The sequence below is a fragment of the Metarhizium album genome (assembly GCF_000804445.1).
Source record: "Metarhizium album ARSEF 1941 chromosome Unknown scaffold_2, whole genome shotgun sequence".
NCBI lineage: Eukaryota > Fungi > Ascomycota > Sordariomycetes > Hypocreales > Clavicipitaceae > Metarhizium > Metarhizium album.
In genome coordinates, this window is record NW_024467576.1 from 383,033 (window position 1) to 398,865 (window position 15,833).

Sequence of the window (15,833 nt, forward strand, 5' to 3'; positions counted from 1 at the left end):
GGGAAAGGGGAAGAGAGGGGGGCACATAGTATTGGTGGGAGCGGGTGCTGCTTGGGGAATGTGGGATGTGGGATGTGCCCCTCTGGCGCGGGTCTTGACGGGCCTCTTTTCCCTTCCTTTTCTGTCCCCCTTGAATCCTGGCAGACAGGATTCCCATCTTCCATTAGGAGCGGTGGCGGTGGTGGTGGTGGTGGTGGTGGAGTAGCAGTAGTGGTAGCAGCAGCAAAACGCAACGCAACGCAACGCCTCGCCGTCACCTGAAGCCTCCAACATAAACAGGAGGCTGGTGCTCGCTGCCGTGAGAAGCAGACGCGCTCCTCGACACAGATTCGACGAGTTGGACGGCGTCGCTGTCCTCGCTGGGCTCGACGACAGAGGGCTTCTTGTGCCACAGGCTGTGGCCGTGGCCGTGGCCGTTGCCGCCGTTGGCGACGCCGACGAGGTTGTGGCCCCTCGACTGGCGCCTCGCGCTGGCGGCGCCGCTCCCGAAGCCACCCCCCGCGGCGTACGAGTACGAGTAGGAGGAGGGGCTGGCCGGCTTCCGGACCGTCTGCAGGAGGCGGTTGAGGATGACAAACTCGAGCTTGAGCTTGACGCCGTAGACGCAGGGCTTGAAGGCGCCCTGGAGGTGGAACATGTTGGCGCACTGGATGCCGAGGAGGGCGACGTCGAGGGCGAGGATGAGCAGGTTGGCGTAGATGAGGTGCCAGAGCACCGAGTGCTCCTCGCTCGTCTGCGGCCGGGACGAGGAGGCGCGGCGGCCGAGCGAGGGCGTCGCCGTGGCCGCGGCCGTGACCGTGGACGCGGACCAGGAGCGCTCGACGAGGGGCGCCCGGCCGCGCAGGTACTTTCGCGTCTGGACAATGTAGAGGATGCTGAGGGCGGCCTCTTGGACGAAGAAGACGACGAGCTGGATGCGGTCCCAGACGAGGTTGAAGGCGGGCAGCTTGGGGTTGACGGTGGTGGCTTGCTGCCGAGGGCGTGACGGAGTCAGCACGAGCAGGCTCCTCTCCTCTCCTCTCCTCTCTCCTCTCTTCACTCTCCCCCGTCGACGACAAGACTTACCGCCAGGGTGCCAATGACCATGGTGGGCACGGCAAAGACGACCGAGTTGAAGATGAGCACGTACTTGATGGCGTCGAGCGCGCTGGCCGTGTGCATGAGCAGGTGCAGGCGCGAGTAGAGCACCCAGCTCTGGGGCACCACCATGATGAACCACGTCAGGTAGATGAGCACAATGGCCGGCACGGCGTCGTTCCACACGCCAAAGTCGGCGAGGATGATGCAGACGGGCTGCAGGATGACGCCCCATGAGGCGAGGGCGCACGACCAAAAGTACAGTCCGCGCCGGCGCTTGAAGAGGAGGAAGAGCGACGCGTTGACCTCGACCCCGACGTACCACGCGATGCCGATGAAGGCGGCCATGGTCATGGACGTGACGAGGTCTTTGCGAATGTCTTCCATGGTCGCGGCGGTGTATGTGTGAATATATACAAATATGTGTATATATCCTTTCTGTTCCCCCCAGCCTCTTTTCCTATCTCATACTGACGTGCCTCGCTGCACTGCCGGTGCGAGGGGGTTGTTTTGCACAAGAGTCGAAGGAGTGTCGAGAATGTGTCCGTGTCTCGAGGCCGCTGGTCCGCCCGTGTGCGTATGGGTTCTGCATCGAGGTCGATCGAGGCCAACCGAGCCAAGGACGAGGTGCACCGAGGGTCTGGCGCTCACTTATCTATCTGTCTTGCATCCCCGGGTTCTCGCCAACACGTTGGCGGGGGATCCCTACAAGCAGCGTTGGAAACCAAGCTTTTCGATTATGCGACACCGGCCGGGGAAGACAATGTTTGGGGTTGGGCAACGCAACCACTCCAGGGGGGGGGGGCCGCACGGCACGTTGCCAGACGATCCATGTTCCATGTACGTGCTCCGTAGACGATGCGGCTAATTACCCTGATCTGATGAGGTGATTGTTTTAATTATTTTTTTTACGGAGTAGGCAGGCACGCCGCTGCACCCTTTGTCACAGTTGCAGCGTGGGCGGGGCCGCGACCAGCCAGTCGCCAACCAGGTGCCGGGATCACCTTCGCCTATCTGCCTGTGCAACTGCCTGGTACGTTACGTACTCTGGAGGCCGTACGGAGTACACAGATTGATTGCCTGGCTGGTGCCGATTCCTCATCAACATGAACACATGATCATGATGACCCCGGAAACAAATGACTGCACGAGAAGCGCCCCCGTGCCTCTCCGATCCTGCGGGATTGTCGACCCCATAAACCCGTGCATCCAGACCTCTCTACGCCTCCATTCTGTTCTTCCCTTCCCCTCGCTCTCCTCTCTCCCCTCGCCTCTCTGCCGTCTCTCTCCCCCGCTCCCGCTCTCCCTCTCTCACTCTCTCGCCAAAAACTGAAACTGACACAGAAAGGGGAAAGAGACCAAAAAAAAAAAAAAAAAAAAGATCTGCGGGCCCGCCCTGGCGCCATGGCAAACTCCCACAAGACGGCGCAGGACGTCATCGCCGCCCTCAACCTGGCACCGCACCCAGAAAAGGGCTACTACGTCGAGACGTTCCGCGACGCAAACACGTCTCCTGACGGCCGCGCACCAAGCACCTACATCTACTACCTCCTAGAGGGCGAGTCAGGCCCGTCCCACTGGCACCGCGTGCTCGACGCCGTCGAGGTCTGGCACTACTACGCCGGCGCGCCGCTTCGGCTCTCGCTGTCCTGCGACGACGACGCCCAGCCCGTCCGCGACCTGCTCCTCGGCCCGGACATTTGGGCCGGCCAGCGCCCGCAGATTGTCGTTGACCGCGGCCAGTGGCAGCACGCCCGGTCCCTGGGCGACTGGACCCTCGTCGGCTGCTCTGTCGCGCCCGGCTTTGAGTTTGCCGGCTTCGAAATGGCCGAGCCCGGCTGGGAGCCCAAGGGGGCGGCGTCGTCATAGTCATGCTCGTCCTGACTCCTCATCCTCCTCATCAGCGGCACGGGTCTGGTCGGGGCACACGTGCCGGGATATTCTTCTCTTGTTTTCCGAGCTGGCCGCATCCTCAGGGGTCACTAGGCGGCGCTAGCACCACCTCGTCATGTTCTTGCACACTCTGTACGGACTAGGCCCGCCTCAATCCTCAATATCATCATGTCGTGTCCGTGTGCTCCCTGCTTCTGAGGCCTTTGCATGCGCTCCCCCGCAGTACAACGGAATGCAGAGCATCTCCTAGTAGTTACCCTCTGCGGTCCCTACGGTTTCTGCAGCAGCAGTGGACGGCCCAACTCCGTCCATCCCAGGGACCAATATTGCTCTCCAGCGTTGCACTGCGTCCATCGGGAGGGGGACTGACGTGTCCAGCCTGCTGATTTGCCGGATGCTACGCCGGACGCTCTCTCTCCGCACGGCAAACCCCTAATTTCGGCCTTGCATGCACCGCCAAGAGTGGTTTCGCGGCATGCAAAAAAAAGAAGATTAATAAAGTTGAATGGCGCTGCACCCGTAGAGAGACGGGGTTAATTAGGACACAAAACGGAACCAATGCATGTACTTGCTTGCATGCGGCAGGTGGTGACTAGTGACTGATGCCCACATTGTCGGGAAACGCGTAGGAACCCTCAGGCAGGTACGTACTCAGACAGGCCGTCGCAGACCCCTGCCAAGGCCCGACTTGCTCCGTCCATCACCGACAAGGCTGCTTTATTCACAGGCGGCTGGTCTGTTGAAAAAAAAAAAAAAAAAGTGCCGTGGTGCTGCCGCAACCCCATCGGAATCTGGGCTTCCGGGGCCGCCGGCTGAGACAGAGCCAGCCAAGCCAGCCCAGCAACGGTGGCCGATCTGATGTCGCGACCCAACGTGGTTAGACCCTGCCCACGTGCCGACACCATGGCCTGATTCTGGCGAGGCGTTTGAGTCTGGACAAGGCTCCCCCGGCTTCGCGACTCAACAGCATGTTCCTTGGCTCGGGAGGGGAGGGAGCGAGTCAAATAGTAACGTTAACTAAGTAGCTTATTGCTGCACCACATCAGCCAGGAAGCCCGGCGGCCCGGAACCAGCAAACCCAATGTCCCACGATCCCATGACATCATGATAGCGACACTGAACCAGTGGTTCCCGTGGCCGCGACCACGATCCGGAGTAGTTGGATGCGTGCCGTGGTGTTGAAGGCTGGTTGGTCCTCGACCGAGGGCAGACAACGGTCGACAACACGGCCATGAAGACACCTGATTCAACCTTGATAATTGCCTCCGGTGCTAGTGTTACCGTTGCGTTACCTTTCCTCGAGGCCATTGCCAGCAGCTAGCTACACCTCGTTGCCAAGATAATGTCAGAGTCGCATCACAAGTCCACACATATACCGTCGTGTCATAGACCGTCTATCGCCCGAAAATCCTCAACTCCAAGGCGCGCAACGGCGGGAACGAAACCACAGTAAAGCCACATGCGATCCACAGCCCGACGTCGCCGCCCTTGACCAGCCTCGCAATAGGACCATCATACCACGCATGGGCCATGCCTAGCACCGCGCCGGCCCATCCCACCAAGAAGCTTGCTAGAGCCGCAAGGCCCGGCGGCTGGTACTCCTTGTCCTCCCACCGCGACCAGTCGAAGCCTCCGCGACCACGGGACATTTGGCGCTCCACGGCCACAACCAGGACCATGATCACGGCCCAGTAGCCCATAGACAAAGATGAAGGCCGTCCAGATGCCCGTCAGAGTGAGCAGGAAGATCTTGTGCCTGGACGTCTTCTCCGGGTAGCAGACGCAAAAGTCGGAGGCCGCGCCGGCCCACGAGTTGGGCACGTACCGGCAGATGTTGAGGAAGGACAGGCGCTGAGCGCCGAGCAGAGCGTCGCTGACCTTGGACGGAGCCGAGGCGTCAAAGTACGGGCCGGCAACGCCCATCAGGACGAAGAGCGCGACGGTTTGCGGAAGCCACGAGCATCTGAACACGTTAGCAGTCCGCTTCGGACGAGTTGAGTGGCCTCGGCAGAATGGAGACGCCGTGTGGTGATGCACCTGCGTACCTCCTGTACTTGTGAAAGAGGGCCATGCCGAAGACCACAACGACCCAGCAAACTATGCTGACCACGATGATTCCGACGATGATGGTCATCTTGCCGCCGCCGACGGCTGACAGGACTTGTCCGCCAATGATGCTGTCTATGGTCGCGTAGCCAATCATGAGAATGACGTTGAGGACGCACAGAATCTTGGATGGCCAGTAACCCATGAAGAGCCGCAAAACGACCTGGCCACCGATCATTGTGCGTCAGCAATTGCCCCTGCCTCAATTCAGGTGTCGCTCGTTTCTAATGAAACACGGCGCGTCAAGCTGGCGTCGTGGATGTGACGACTCACCATTGTTCAATTGCCACTCTGGGGTCTCCAGATGCTCATATACGCCGTCGTCAGGCTGCCAACAAGGGCTCCGAATACAGCACACATGACACAGTCCAAGAAGCCCAGGTGGAAAGCCAAGGGCCCCAGCATGGCTGCGGCGAGATTATTGGGAGAAATATTGGCGCTGTAACACATGATGGCTACTTGGACATCGCTCGACCACGACGGAGGCTGGCGTTCCTCGGGCAGCACCCGGGCGACACCGCGGGCTTCGAAGCCGGCCAGGTTTTCTATATGGTTGTGAATATCCCTCAGTTGCGGAAGAACCGGCAGTCTCTCTGCACCCTGATGGTCGATGACGGTATTGCCGCCTTCTTCGTCTGTAACGCCGGCTGCACTTGGGTGAGGAATTTTCTCCTCGTCAAGTCCCTGAGCATCCCGGTGAACCGGTCCCTGCCGCAGAGGGAATGACATGCTGTTGACGTTGAGTCTTGACAGAATGGATATGAGCCTGATGAAATTAACCTGCGTTGGCGCGGGTAGAGGCCGAGGTGTAAGTCAAGTCAACGGCGTCGAGCCACGAGGCTTCATGCAGGAAGGGAGGCGCTGTGGCATGCAATTGCTCGAAAAAGCAGACCCCAAGGGAGCCAACTTGAGGGGACTGGGTATGGTTGAACACCAGCGTTGGTAGACGGGCACATGCAGTGCAACCGGCGTCAAGGTCAGATTTGTAGTGAGAATCCAAGTTGGGAATAGAAAAAAGCAGGCCGTGTATTTGCGAACCAACTCCGTTGGAGGCGGAGAGAGCGCGCCATAATGGCCCTTTCGACAATACTGAGCGGACCATGGAACTCTTGGCCACATTCGGCAGTGGCTCCGTAGAAGCCTGATGTTCTGATGGTCGATGCCCGTTGGACGTGTGGCAACCCTCGCAGACGTATCAAGCCACGCGGATTCTGCGATCATGGAGTCTGCAAACTGCTTCCAAGACAAACCGGGCGATGAAATCGTCTGGTGTCCGCCCCTCAATTGAAGAGAACCACATCCGTCAACATCACCGTGACTGCCGATGCAGGATGTCACCTCATGGGGCGAAAGCTGGTCCCTTCCAGCCATCAGATTTTCCCTCCCGGTCCTGATCCCGAAGACTTTTGGGCTGGACAGCTGACGGACCACCTGGTGTTGAGACCATGGTGAATGCCCACTTAAGCACCTGACTAGGTAACTACCTAGTAGATCGGCGAATTGTAGAGGTAGAGAAAATTGGTCACGTATTGATCGGAACCATAATTCAGCGTAGAGGGAATGGAATATATCACCTCGATTCGTCGACAATGGAATGAAGGAGTCATATCGTGCGTCTGGTAAATTCCGCCGTCTGCAAGAAAACAAGAAATGATCTCATACCGCCTTATAATTCCCAAGTTAGAGCCCAGTTGAACAAACATTGAGGCCAACAGAATCCATTTTATTCTTGGGAAGCGGTTGAAGAAACATCTGCCGTAGTGACAACCACAATCTGGTCCTGTACTGCTCCTTTTTGACTACTACCGCTACTGCAAGGAGGCGTGACTGCAGCTCCATCTACCTCGTCTGTCTTTTCTGACTTCACGCTGGCGGCAGCATGATGGTTCTGATGATGATTATCTTGCTCATGTCCTTGCAAAAAACAGTTCGACCTGGTTTCCCTGATCCAACCGAGACTGATGCTTACGGAAGTCGCGGGTAACGGCACTGCATTTTCCTGCTTGTCCAATGCATCCCACTGTTGGTGTCATAATAGTCGTGCTCAGGATATCCTTTGGTTTCTTGTGCTTGCGGCCTCCGCCAGTCATGGTATATCCGTGGTAGGACGGGTCATCGGTCGTGCTGGTGCTGCCGAGAATTGCTCGCAAAACCGGCCCGCACAACGACATATTCCCCACCAAGATTGCGATACCGATCTCAGCGACATGCCAGTACAAGAATACGTAAGGGTTGGGTGCTGAAGTTGTAGTATCGGTTGAGAACGGCCGAAAGGACGTTGAAGACGCACAGTCCCAGGATACAAACAAGAATGGTCTTTCGCTCAACGGATAATCGGGGTTTGATGATAATAGGAATAGGAATCAGAAGTAGCAGGATGGCGTGTGATATGTTGCAAGCCGTCGCGGGCTGCATCAGTGGAAAAAGAAGAGGAGTATGTCGAGCAGGTATGTACTTGCAAAATAGCCCGCAGCGACCTTTGCTTGGTGAGAGTATGTCCCCCGGCCAGAGATCGTAGCACATCCACGTATGCATACGTGGCCTCATCATGCCAAGGGTTCACCGTGGGGCGATTATAAAGAACTATAAGACAAGACTTGACTGTCCAAAAGCCTGTTATGGTGAAGATCTCGAGAACAAATGTCATGATGCTGCCGTAAATAGCTCTGTCGACGCCGTCGGTTGGTTGTTAAGGCTGCTGCGGCATCCAGCGACATGCGGTTGCTGCCATTCTTCGCTGCTTGGTTGATGGAGACGACAACTCTAGGCCACGCCTGACAATATGTCGAGCCAGCATTGTCCGCAGAGGACTATTGCTACATCCAGAGTGTAGAGAATCCATGATTCTATCAATAGTGAACGGGAGTCGAGACTCTGTCGTTGTGGTCTTGAGGGTACCAATAGGCACAAAGCAGCGGGCTCACAACTACTTCAGGTAGTGGGTTTCTCAGTGTACAGCAAAGAGCCAGCAACCAGTGTCATCCGACAAAGCAGTCGAGAAATTGGATACTTGCAGAGGAACATTGAAGGTAGAGAATCGTCTCATGGCGGACGGCCATATCCACATCCACTATGACGGCCCCCACGAACGAAGGTCCAGGGGCATTTGACATCAGACGGAATCTAGCCGAAACTGCCCAATTGCAGCAACTTTGGATATTCCCTTTGCAACAGATCTCGACGGACTCTGTTCCGGCATTGCAGCCGCTGCCCCGCGGCGCAGCCACAGACAAGGTGGCTAATGGTGCTGTAGCATTATGATCCACGTAGTATCGTGAGCATGCGGTTCTTAAATGACGACCAGTGCCGCCCGGTGAGTGCCGCTCGATGAGTGTCGAATATTCGGATTCTCAAAAAGCCTGAGGGCCATGCGCTGTGCAGGAGCTCAAAGAGTCAAGCGAGGTTTTGCCACATTACCGGCCATCTGTCGAGACTCGAGAATACTGACTGGATGATGCGCTCGTTTTAAATAAGTAGATGATGCAGGGTATGAACGCGACGTGACGGAAAGAAAGGCAATTTTTTAAAACAAAGGTCACGGTGCGACGGTCTGCGTGCGACGACCACTCCATCGAGTCCCAGGCAAGCCTCCACATCGAAGATGGAAGGAGCACTCGACAGCACATGCCTCATTGGAATCAAGTCATGAAAGTTGCCCCTCCTCCCAGGTACGGAGTTAAGTACATAAGCTAAAGTCCTTACCGGCGGGAAGGCTGGGCGTTGTTTACCAAAAACTCTTGACGATCAATACGTGCCACGTAGTATAACTACAGCTAAGCAGAACTAGCAGGACTGACAGTACTATATAGCATAGCAGGCTTTTGCAACCAAGAGGCCGTGCCTTCAGCTCCTCATAGAGCACACATGCCGTGCACGGCGACCGTTGCGCCCCATCACTGTCGACTTTGGTCTTTGACCTCACCAAGCGGCAGCATTGCGCCTTCAAACTACCGGGTCCAAGTTACCAGATCGACCCTTGACGATGCCCTCAACCTCGGAAGTCACCCATCCGCCGTAAAAGTCACCAGGTTGCGGCTCGACTTTCTCGCCGTCCACAAAACACTCCCACGGCTCGGCATAGAAGGACAGGTACCCCCGGATGGGCTCAAATGGCGATGCCGGCTGCTCGTACGACCATATCCTGTTGCAGACGGTTTCGCCGTCGCCGAGTTGGATCATGTAGTAAGTCGCCATTCCTTTCCACTCGCAAAATGTCCTCTTCTTGGTCTTGGTCAGGGGAATCTTAACTGAAGACGGCGCGAGATAGTAGGCTGTTCCCGATATGGGTCAACAGCTGGGAGGAAATAATCCTGAAGGTGAGGCTCGGGGAGGGGGATCTCGAAAACAAAAGAGAAAAGTGAGACCCGGGGGCCCTCAGAATCAGACTGCAATGGCAATCTCAGGGGAACGACATACTCGGTGGATGGTGAGTCTCCAACGCCCAAAATGCCTCTCGTGTCTCAGCAATCGTTTGCCCCTTGTAAACTACCTGTAGATGTCGAGATATTTTCTCGAGGCGTGGCGGCCGGGGGAAGCTCTGAACGTTCATTTTGAGTTTGGAAGCCATTGCTACGGGATGTAAAGCGCAGTGTATGTGGTGTTCAGGATTTTGGTTGACTGACGTTCATTTCAGGTGGCGGTCCAAGAGTTGGTTGGTGTCGTCATGGACGACTCTCGTTGAATCCGCCTGCGCCACAGGAACGCTTCTGCAGGAAATACAATGCCCAAACTTTCCTGGAGTTGTTTCGCAACCACGTTGAACTTGGTGGGGAATTATTTGTCCCAGGGATCGCGGGGGGGGGGGAAGCATTTACCACCGAGTCCTGCCCCCTTCGCACGGATTGCCTCGTATCCATCAGGCAGCAGCCGACAAGAAACAAGACGCACTCAAAGGACATCACACCAACACACGCCGCGCTCATCCAAGAGTGAAACTAGTTCTGCATCATCAATCTCCCAAACACTGTACGCGATACAAGTACTCATGGATGACTCGTCACAAACCGCGCCATGTCCAGGGTAGACCGCGAAATCGAGGCTCGCAACAAGAACCAACTGTGGCTCAAATGTGGCTGGCCCCTCGTGGCGCCCCGCACTAGTCCTTAGTCCTCACATCATACCCACGGCCAGTCCGACAAGTCCAGTCTCGGGAAAAGGGAAAAGGGAAAACCACCAACACCAACGCAACCCATCCTATCCTCTCAGATTTCTTCCAAACCCAAACCCGGGCCCACGTCCTCTAGTCCAAGAGATACATCAGCCCTCACAGAAACCATGTCGAACCGCCAACTCGCCCGCGACATGCAAGTCGAGTTCCAAGCGCGCTTCCAAGCAAAGCAAGCGCGGCGCGAGGCCCAAAAGGCCGCCAAGCAGGACCCCATCCTCAAGAAGCAGATCCAGGAGCTGCTCAAAAAGGGCGAGACCCAAAAGGCCTACCAAAAGGCAAAGATGCTCCTCAGCAAGCAGGCGCTCGCCTCGCAAATGGACCAGGTCGCCGACATGGCGGAGCTGAGCGCCGCCCAGATCCAGGCCAACAACGCCATGAACCGCATGACGCACATGATGGCACAGTCGTCCAAGGTCATGACTGCTGCGCAGAAGAGTGCCACTCCCGCAAAGGTGAGCCGTAGCCGTCCCCGTCCCCGTCCCCCGCCCCCCAGACATGATACCCGGTAGAGCTGTGCTGACAGGATCCCCTCTTCCCGAAACGCGCCAGAGCCTCGGCGTTCTCGAAAACTTCAAGGAACAAAACGAAGAGTACGCCATGACAAACAGCATCTACCAGGATGCCTTTGCCCAGTCCACCTCCGCCCAGGTGCCCGAGGACGCGGTCCACGAACTCCTCGGCAAGCTGGCCGATGATGCGGGCATCGAGCTCAACCAGCAGCTGAACGAGGTGACACCCGCAGAGGCGGAGCCGGCGAGCGAGGTCTCACCCGAGGACGAGGACAAGCTGCAGCAGAGACTGAGGGCCCTGCGAGCCTGAGTTCCAGGCCTTACATTTGTCCATTTGTTTTGTTTTGTCGTACGGTGTTTTTGGGTGCTTTGGGGTGGGATGTTTCCGGAAGGAAACCGCATTACGTTGTTCGTCGGATAAAGTCATTGCTAGGCGTTTTGGGCTTACATTTGGAATGGAAGCGAACGCACCCGGCACAACTGCGCGGTTGTGTCTAGCCTTCTTTCAACGTGCGTCTGTTCGTTTCCCCGTGACTGTGGCCACCAGCGTAAAAGAGTTCGTTTTCCCGTAATCCCATGACCATGTCTCATTCCCGCGGCAGACCACATGTCGGTGCATGCCCCCCTTTCATATGATATATCGCAGCCCGATTACATGTACAAGCTCGCCACGGCGGTGATGTCCCGCTTGATCAACTCCTGCGCCTCTTGCATCTTCTGATACAGCTCGGGGTCCCCCACTATCCTCGCCGCATTCTTTACCTCCCTACACGTCTCGTCTAGCCTGGTAATCGTGCGTACAATTGTGCCCTCGAGTACATCCGTCAGGCTCGTAATGTTCTTGAAACTCATCCCCCTGGCCCACTCGTACACGACCTCCATGAGGCCGAATCTCGGTCGCGACACAAAGTCGTTGGAGTCGTCGGCTGACTGAATCACCTGCAGCCTGGTCTGTACGTCGTTGACCTTTTCAGAAATCGCAATGATGGTGTCCCGCCCGCGCTCCAGGTTGCCTGTCAATGTCGGCTCGACTGCAGTCTTCTCCTGGAACACAAAGGATGACAAGAGGGCGGCGATTTCGGCAGGCTCGAAATCGGCGAGGACGTTGTCGAGGATGAGTTCGGTGAGGACGAGTTCGTCGCCCGAGTGGACCTCGCATGCTACTTTGCCCTTGAGCTGGATCCGCGTGGCATCGTCGATGAAGTCGAGCTCCCTGAGGACCTGGACACGTTGCTCGTAGTCGGGTAGGAGCTGGAGATTTTGGTCGGAAAGGGACTGCTTGAGCTGCGAGATGTGCTCTTTGATGAGCCACTCGTCGTGGCACATGGCAAACTAGAATTTGTTAGCATAGGCCGTCTATTGCTGGCAGATCAAAACAACATGTGGCTTGGCTTACGTGTTTCAGGAATGTTGGGCACTGAGTGACGGGAGAGGTGGAAATCGCCCTAACTAGCTGCATTCTCTTCTCAACAATCTCCTGCATCTGCAGACTCTTGATCTTGACCATGTCAATTTCGTCCCACCGGTCGTCCCAAGCCGAGCAGAGAGCCTGCAATTTCTCCATGGCTTGTTGACCAGCCTCGCCAGCCTGGAAGATCTCTGGGATTGTGCCCTTGAGAACCCACCTGGTCAAGCACTCTACGTCGCTCAGCGGTACGTGAGTGTTCTTGACGCGCAGGCGCTTCTTGCCCTGAGGTAACTTGTGCAAGTATCTGCGGAAACTAGGGATGAAGGGCAGCTGGTCTGTGGCATCTCGTCTTTCTCTTAGTGGTTTGATAGCGCAAACGTGGAGAACAGGGTCTTCCAGGGTGCCTTTCGGGCTCAGGCCTTCTGATATCAGAATGCCAACTGTCCGAACACCTTCCCAGTTAAACACGATGAGACGCTCTTGACCAAACATTCTGCGCCCGATGCTGATGCGAAGGAGACTCTTGTATAATTCAAGTGTGAGTTGCTTGAAGTCCTGCGCAGCCTGGTGACATCCGTCCATGGCCGTGTCACAAACCTTGCATGACTCTCTCTTGACCTTGGCCAGATCAGCCTGTGCGAGCTTGACATCCTTTTCGTGTTCAGGGAGCAGTGCTTGCGTAGCGTGCTCTGAGAAACTGCGCTTAATCATCTCCTCAATCTTCAACGCTTCGACTCGGAGCAAGTTGAGAATCATGTTGTAGGTGAGACGAAACTGAGACCGCAACTTGGACGGCTCACCTAGTATCATGTTGCGCAGCTCAGCGGCAGGCGGCACGTCGTCGGCGCTTCCTGGAGGTACAATGATGACCGAACCAACAGTGTCCAGACCACGGCGACCGGCTCGGCCTGCCATTTGAGTATACTCACCAGGGAGCAGATTGCGGAACGAGTGTCCATCATGCTTTCTGTAGCCCGAAAAGACGACAGTTCTTGTCGGCAAGTTGAGGCCCATGGCAAACGTCTCGGTAGCAAAGAGCACCTTGACGAGGGTCTGGGCGAACAGGATTTCCACCAATTCCTTGACAATTGGCAGTAACCCACCATGATGCACCGCTATGCCTCGGCTGAGCAGTTCTCTCAGTCTAATAATTTGTGGTAGGTGTCTGTCTTCGGGTTTCAATCTTGCAATAGACTTTTCGATTATCATGTGAATGCGGCTCTTCTCCTGGGCTGTGCAGAAGTCTTGGTTGCTCAACGCATCCGCATTTTCCTCGCATCTCTTCTTGGAAAAGACGAATATACATGCCGGCAGCAAGGACTTCTTTCGCAAAAACTGAACCAGATGTACCCAAAGATTCTTGTCTTGGGCAGCAGAAGTCATGCCGCCAGTACGACCTCCGCGGCCCATGTGGCCAGGACTGTGACTGGCGCGAGGTGGCCCTCCCCGACCTCGTTGTTGATTGCCACCTCGTTGTTGGCCACCTCCTCGTCCGCCGCGTTGTTGCGGCCCTCCACGTTGCTGGCCACCGCGTTGTCCGCCTCGGGGGTTGCCTCCTCGCGTGGCCATGGCAGCCTCTGCATGATTTTGCCTCTCCCTGCCCTGCAAGGCTACGTGTGCATCTTTCCAGCCCTTTTCAATAAATTTCTTCTCCGAGTCGACGATTCTGTGAACATCCTTGCCTGCCCAGATGTAATGTTCGAGAGGAACAGGACGCTTGGAGGTCGAAATGACATAGATGTCTTTCTGTTTCGTGCGGCCAACCCATGACGCAAATTCATACGTATTGGGAACCGTGGCCGACAAGAGAATAAGTGTAACATGTTCCGGCAGCATGATGATGACCTCTTCCCAGACCACTCCTCGCTCAAAATCATTAACGTAGTGAACTTCGTCGAAAACCACAAACTCGACGTCACGAATCAAGTCGGCTCCACGGTAAAGCATGCTTCGTAGAATCTCCGTCGTCATAATCAGGCAGCTTGCCTCGGGATTGATCTGCACGTCGCCGGTGAGAATGCCGACCTCGTCAAACGTCTGTCGAAAGTCCCGAAACTTTTGATTACTCAATGCCTTGATGGGTGAGGTGTATATAGCCTTGGTCATGTGCTTAGCCGCCAAAGCAATGGCATACTCAGCCACAACTGTCTTGCCTGCTGACGTGTGAGCAGCGACAAAGACGGAGTCGCCGTTCTCAAGATGATAGACAGCCTCCTTCTGAAAGGTGTCCAACTCAAACTCCCACTCTCTAGCCATGTCAGGGACCAGTTCTCGAAAGTTTGGCATTCCTTGTCTGATATCCACCATGTGTGCCCATTCACGGCCAGCCTTACGGGAACTCGATGCAGCTAACACACCGTGGGGTTCCAGAGCCGGGAATTCAATAGGAAGAATATCGTCGATATCATCTTTTCCCTCATTTGCATCAGATGTATCCAGCGGTGTTTCATTCGGTGTTTCATTCGGTGATTCCCCTTCTGTCTCCTCCGTCACTTGAGCGCTTTCGGGCTCTTCTTCCAAAGTTTTCTTGAGAGCATTTGCCGCTTCCACATCAGGAGAGCCTTTTTTCTTACTGAAATCGATGCCCCGATCCAGGCCGGGGGCTATCCGGAGCAGCCCACCCTCGCCAAGTTGAATAACCCTGTCAAGCTTGTTGGCTCTGGAGCCCTCCTCAACCCCCCCAGTGTGAACCTGGTCCTCAAGAGCAGCTGTTGCTTCTATGCCATCGAGACCACCGGGCGCAAAAGGGAAGAATCCGGCAGCTCCGCGGACAAAGTCGGCTCGGTTGGCTGGTTTTCGAAGCAAACTGGTCGAGTTTTTGGCCGTGGCACTACTTGAAGGTACCGTAACGTTCTTGTAGCCAGTGACTCTGCCCTCCAGCCCATGGCGTTGAAACCTCGTCACGGTACGTGTTTGAGTAGGTGCCAGCCTGAATAGAGACGTGTAGTCGGTTTCAAACTCCCACCGTTGCTGCAGAAGGTTGAGCCATTCGGTTGAGAACTCGCGCGACGGTGTCAGAAATTTGCCTTCTAGTTGATGCTTTAAAGCCTCGGAATCCAGATTATGTGAGTTTCCGGACGGGAGCATTGGGAATCCATCCTCGTTCTGCGCGAGAAGAAGGGCGTCGATTCCGGCCATGCTCTCTGTTGATATGGTGGGGTTTGTGTAGCGGCGCTCGCGAAGATGATGGTTACGGCTCGACCTCATCAATCCAAGTCGAGACAGCCCCACATCTGGGTGGAGTGCGGGTTCAGCAATGCGCGTTTGACATTTTTCGTGGCAACTGATTCAGGGCTCCCTTCGGCAGGGCATGCTCGTGAAGAAAAGTTCACATCAGCCATATCGCTTTGCCAAGTTGTTTTCAGGCTCACAGGATGCAGTGGCCGCTTGCGTAGCACCGAATGAACCCAGTCATGGCGATTGCAGTGCGTATTCACAAGGAATTGGTCATGGACGAATGCATGGCAAAGGGTGTATACATGAGGCAACAAATTACAAGTACAGGTCCCCCTTCCCCGAGTCCGTCCGTCTATAAGTAAAGCAGTTTTCAAGGCGCGCTATAACTCCTGCCTGCGGTCTTTTGCAGCATGTATCTATGACCATAGTGCTGCATCATCCCAAAGCTGCTGCTCAACCCCATGTCATTGCTGCTCCAAGAGCTCTCTCGCCGGGA

The 15,833-nt window shown here is 55.9% G+C and overlaps 7 protein-coding genes across 7 annotated transcripts; 2 read left to right on the plus strand and 5 right to left on the minus strand.

Annotated features, from left to right (window-relative positions):
* Positions 1-253: 253 nt before the first annotated feature.
* On the minus strand, positions 254-1,464 carry MAM_01248 (uncharacterized protein; the record flags this gene model as incomplete). The annotated part of the gene is made up of 2 exons (XM_040820047.1): positions 254-970; positions 1,066-1,464. 2 exons carry the CDS (start codon positions 1,462-1,464, stop codon positions 254-256), a joined length of 1,116 nt encoding a protein of 371 aa, XP_040681535.1.
* Positions 1,465-2,481: 1,017 nt separating this feature from the next.
* Positions 2,482-2,946, plus strand: MAM_01249 (Cupin family protein; the record flags this gene model as incomplete). The annotated part of the gene is made up of 1 exon (XM_040820048.1): positions 2,482-2,946. The coding sequence occupies one exon, from the start codon at positions 2,482-2,484 to the stop codon at positions 2,944-2,946; it is 465 nt and encodes a 154-aa protein (XP_040681536.1).
* A 1,536-nt stretch (positions 2,947-4,482) lies between these two features.
* Positions 4,483-5,254, minus strand: MAM_01250 (uncharacterized protein; the record flags this gene model as incomplete). The annotated part of the gene is made up of 2 exons (XM_040820049.1): positions 4,483-4,933; positions 5,016-5,254. 2 exons carry the CDS (start codon positions 5,252-5,254, stop codon positions 4,483-4,485), a joined length of 690 nt encoding a protein of 229 aa, XP_040681537.1.
* Positions 5,255-5,355: 101 nt separating this feature from the next.
* On the minus strand, positions 5,356-5,805 carry MAM_01251 (uncharacterized protein; the record flags this gene model as incomplete). Its single annotated transcript, XM_040820050.1, has 1 exon — positions 5,356-5,805. The coding sequence occupies one exon, from the start codon at positions 5,803-5,805 to the stop codon at positions 5,356-5,358; it is 450 nt and encodes a 149-aa protein (XP_040681538.1).
* Positions 5,806-9,018: 3,213 nt separating this feature from the next.
* On the minus strand, positions 9,019-9,625 carry MAM_01252 (uncharacterized protein; the record flags this gene model as incomplete). The annotated part of the gene is made up of 2 exons (XM_040820051.1): positions 9,019-9,347; positions 9,493-9,625. The coding sequence occupies 2 exons, from the start codon at positions 9,623-9,625 to the stop codon at positions 9,019-9,021; spliced, it is 462 nt and encodes a 153-aa protein (XP_040681539.1).
* A 725-nt stretch (positions 9,626-10,350) lies between these two features.
* Positions 10,351-11,062, plus strand: MAM_01253 (SNF7 family protein; the record flags this gene model as incomplete). The annotated part of the gene is made up of 2 exons (XM_040820052.1): positions 10,351-10,695; positions 10,793-11,062. 2 exons carry the CDS (start codon positions 10,351-10,353, stop codon positions 11,060-11,062), a joined length of 615 nt encoding a protein of 204 aa, XP_040681540.1.
* A 341-nt stretch (positions 11,063-11,403) lies between these two features.
* Positions 11,404-15,298, minus strand: MAM_01254 (DEAD/DEAH box RNA helicase; the record flags this gene model as incomplete). Its single annotated transcript, XM_040820053.1, has 2 exons — positions 11,404-12,084; positions 12,149-15,298. The coding sequence occupies 2 exons, from the start codon at positions 15,296-15,298 to the stop codon at positions 11,404-11,406; spliced, it is 3,831 nt and encodes a 1,276-aa protein (XP_040681541.1).
* Between the last annotated feature and the right edge of the window lie 535 nt (positions 15,299-15,833).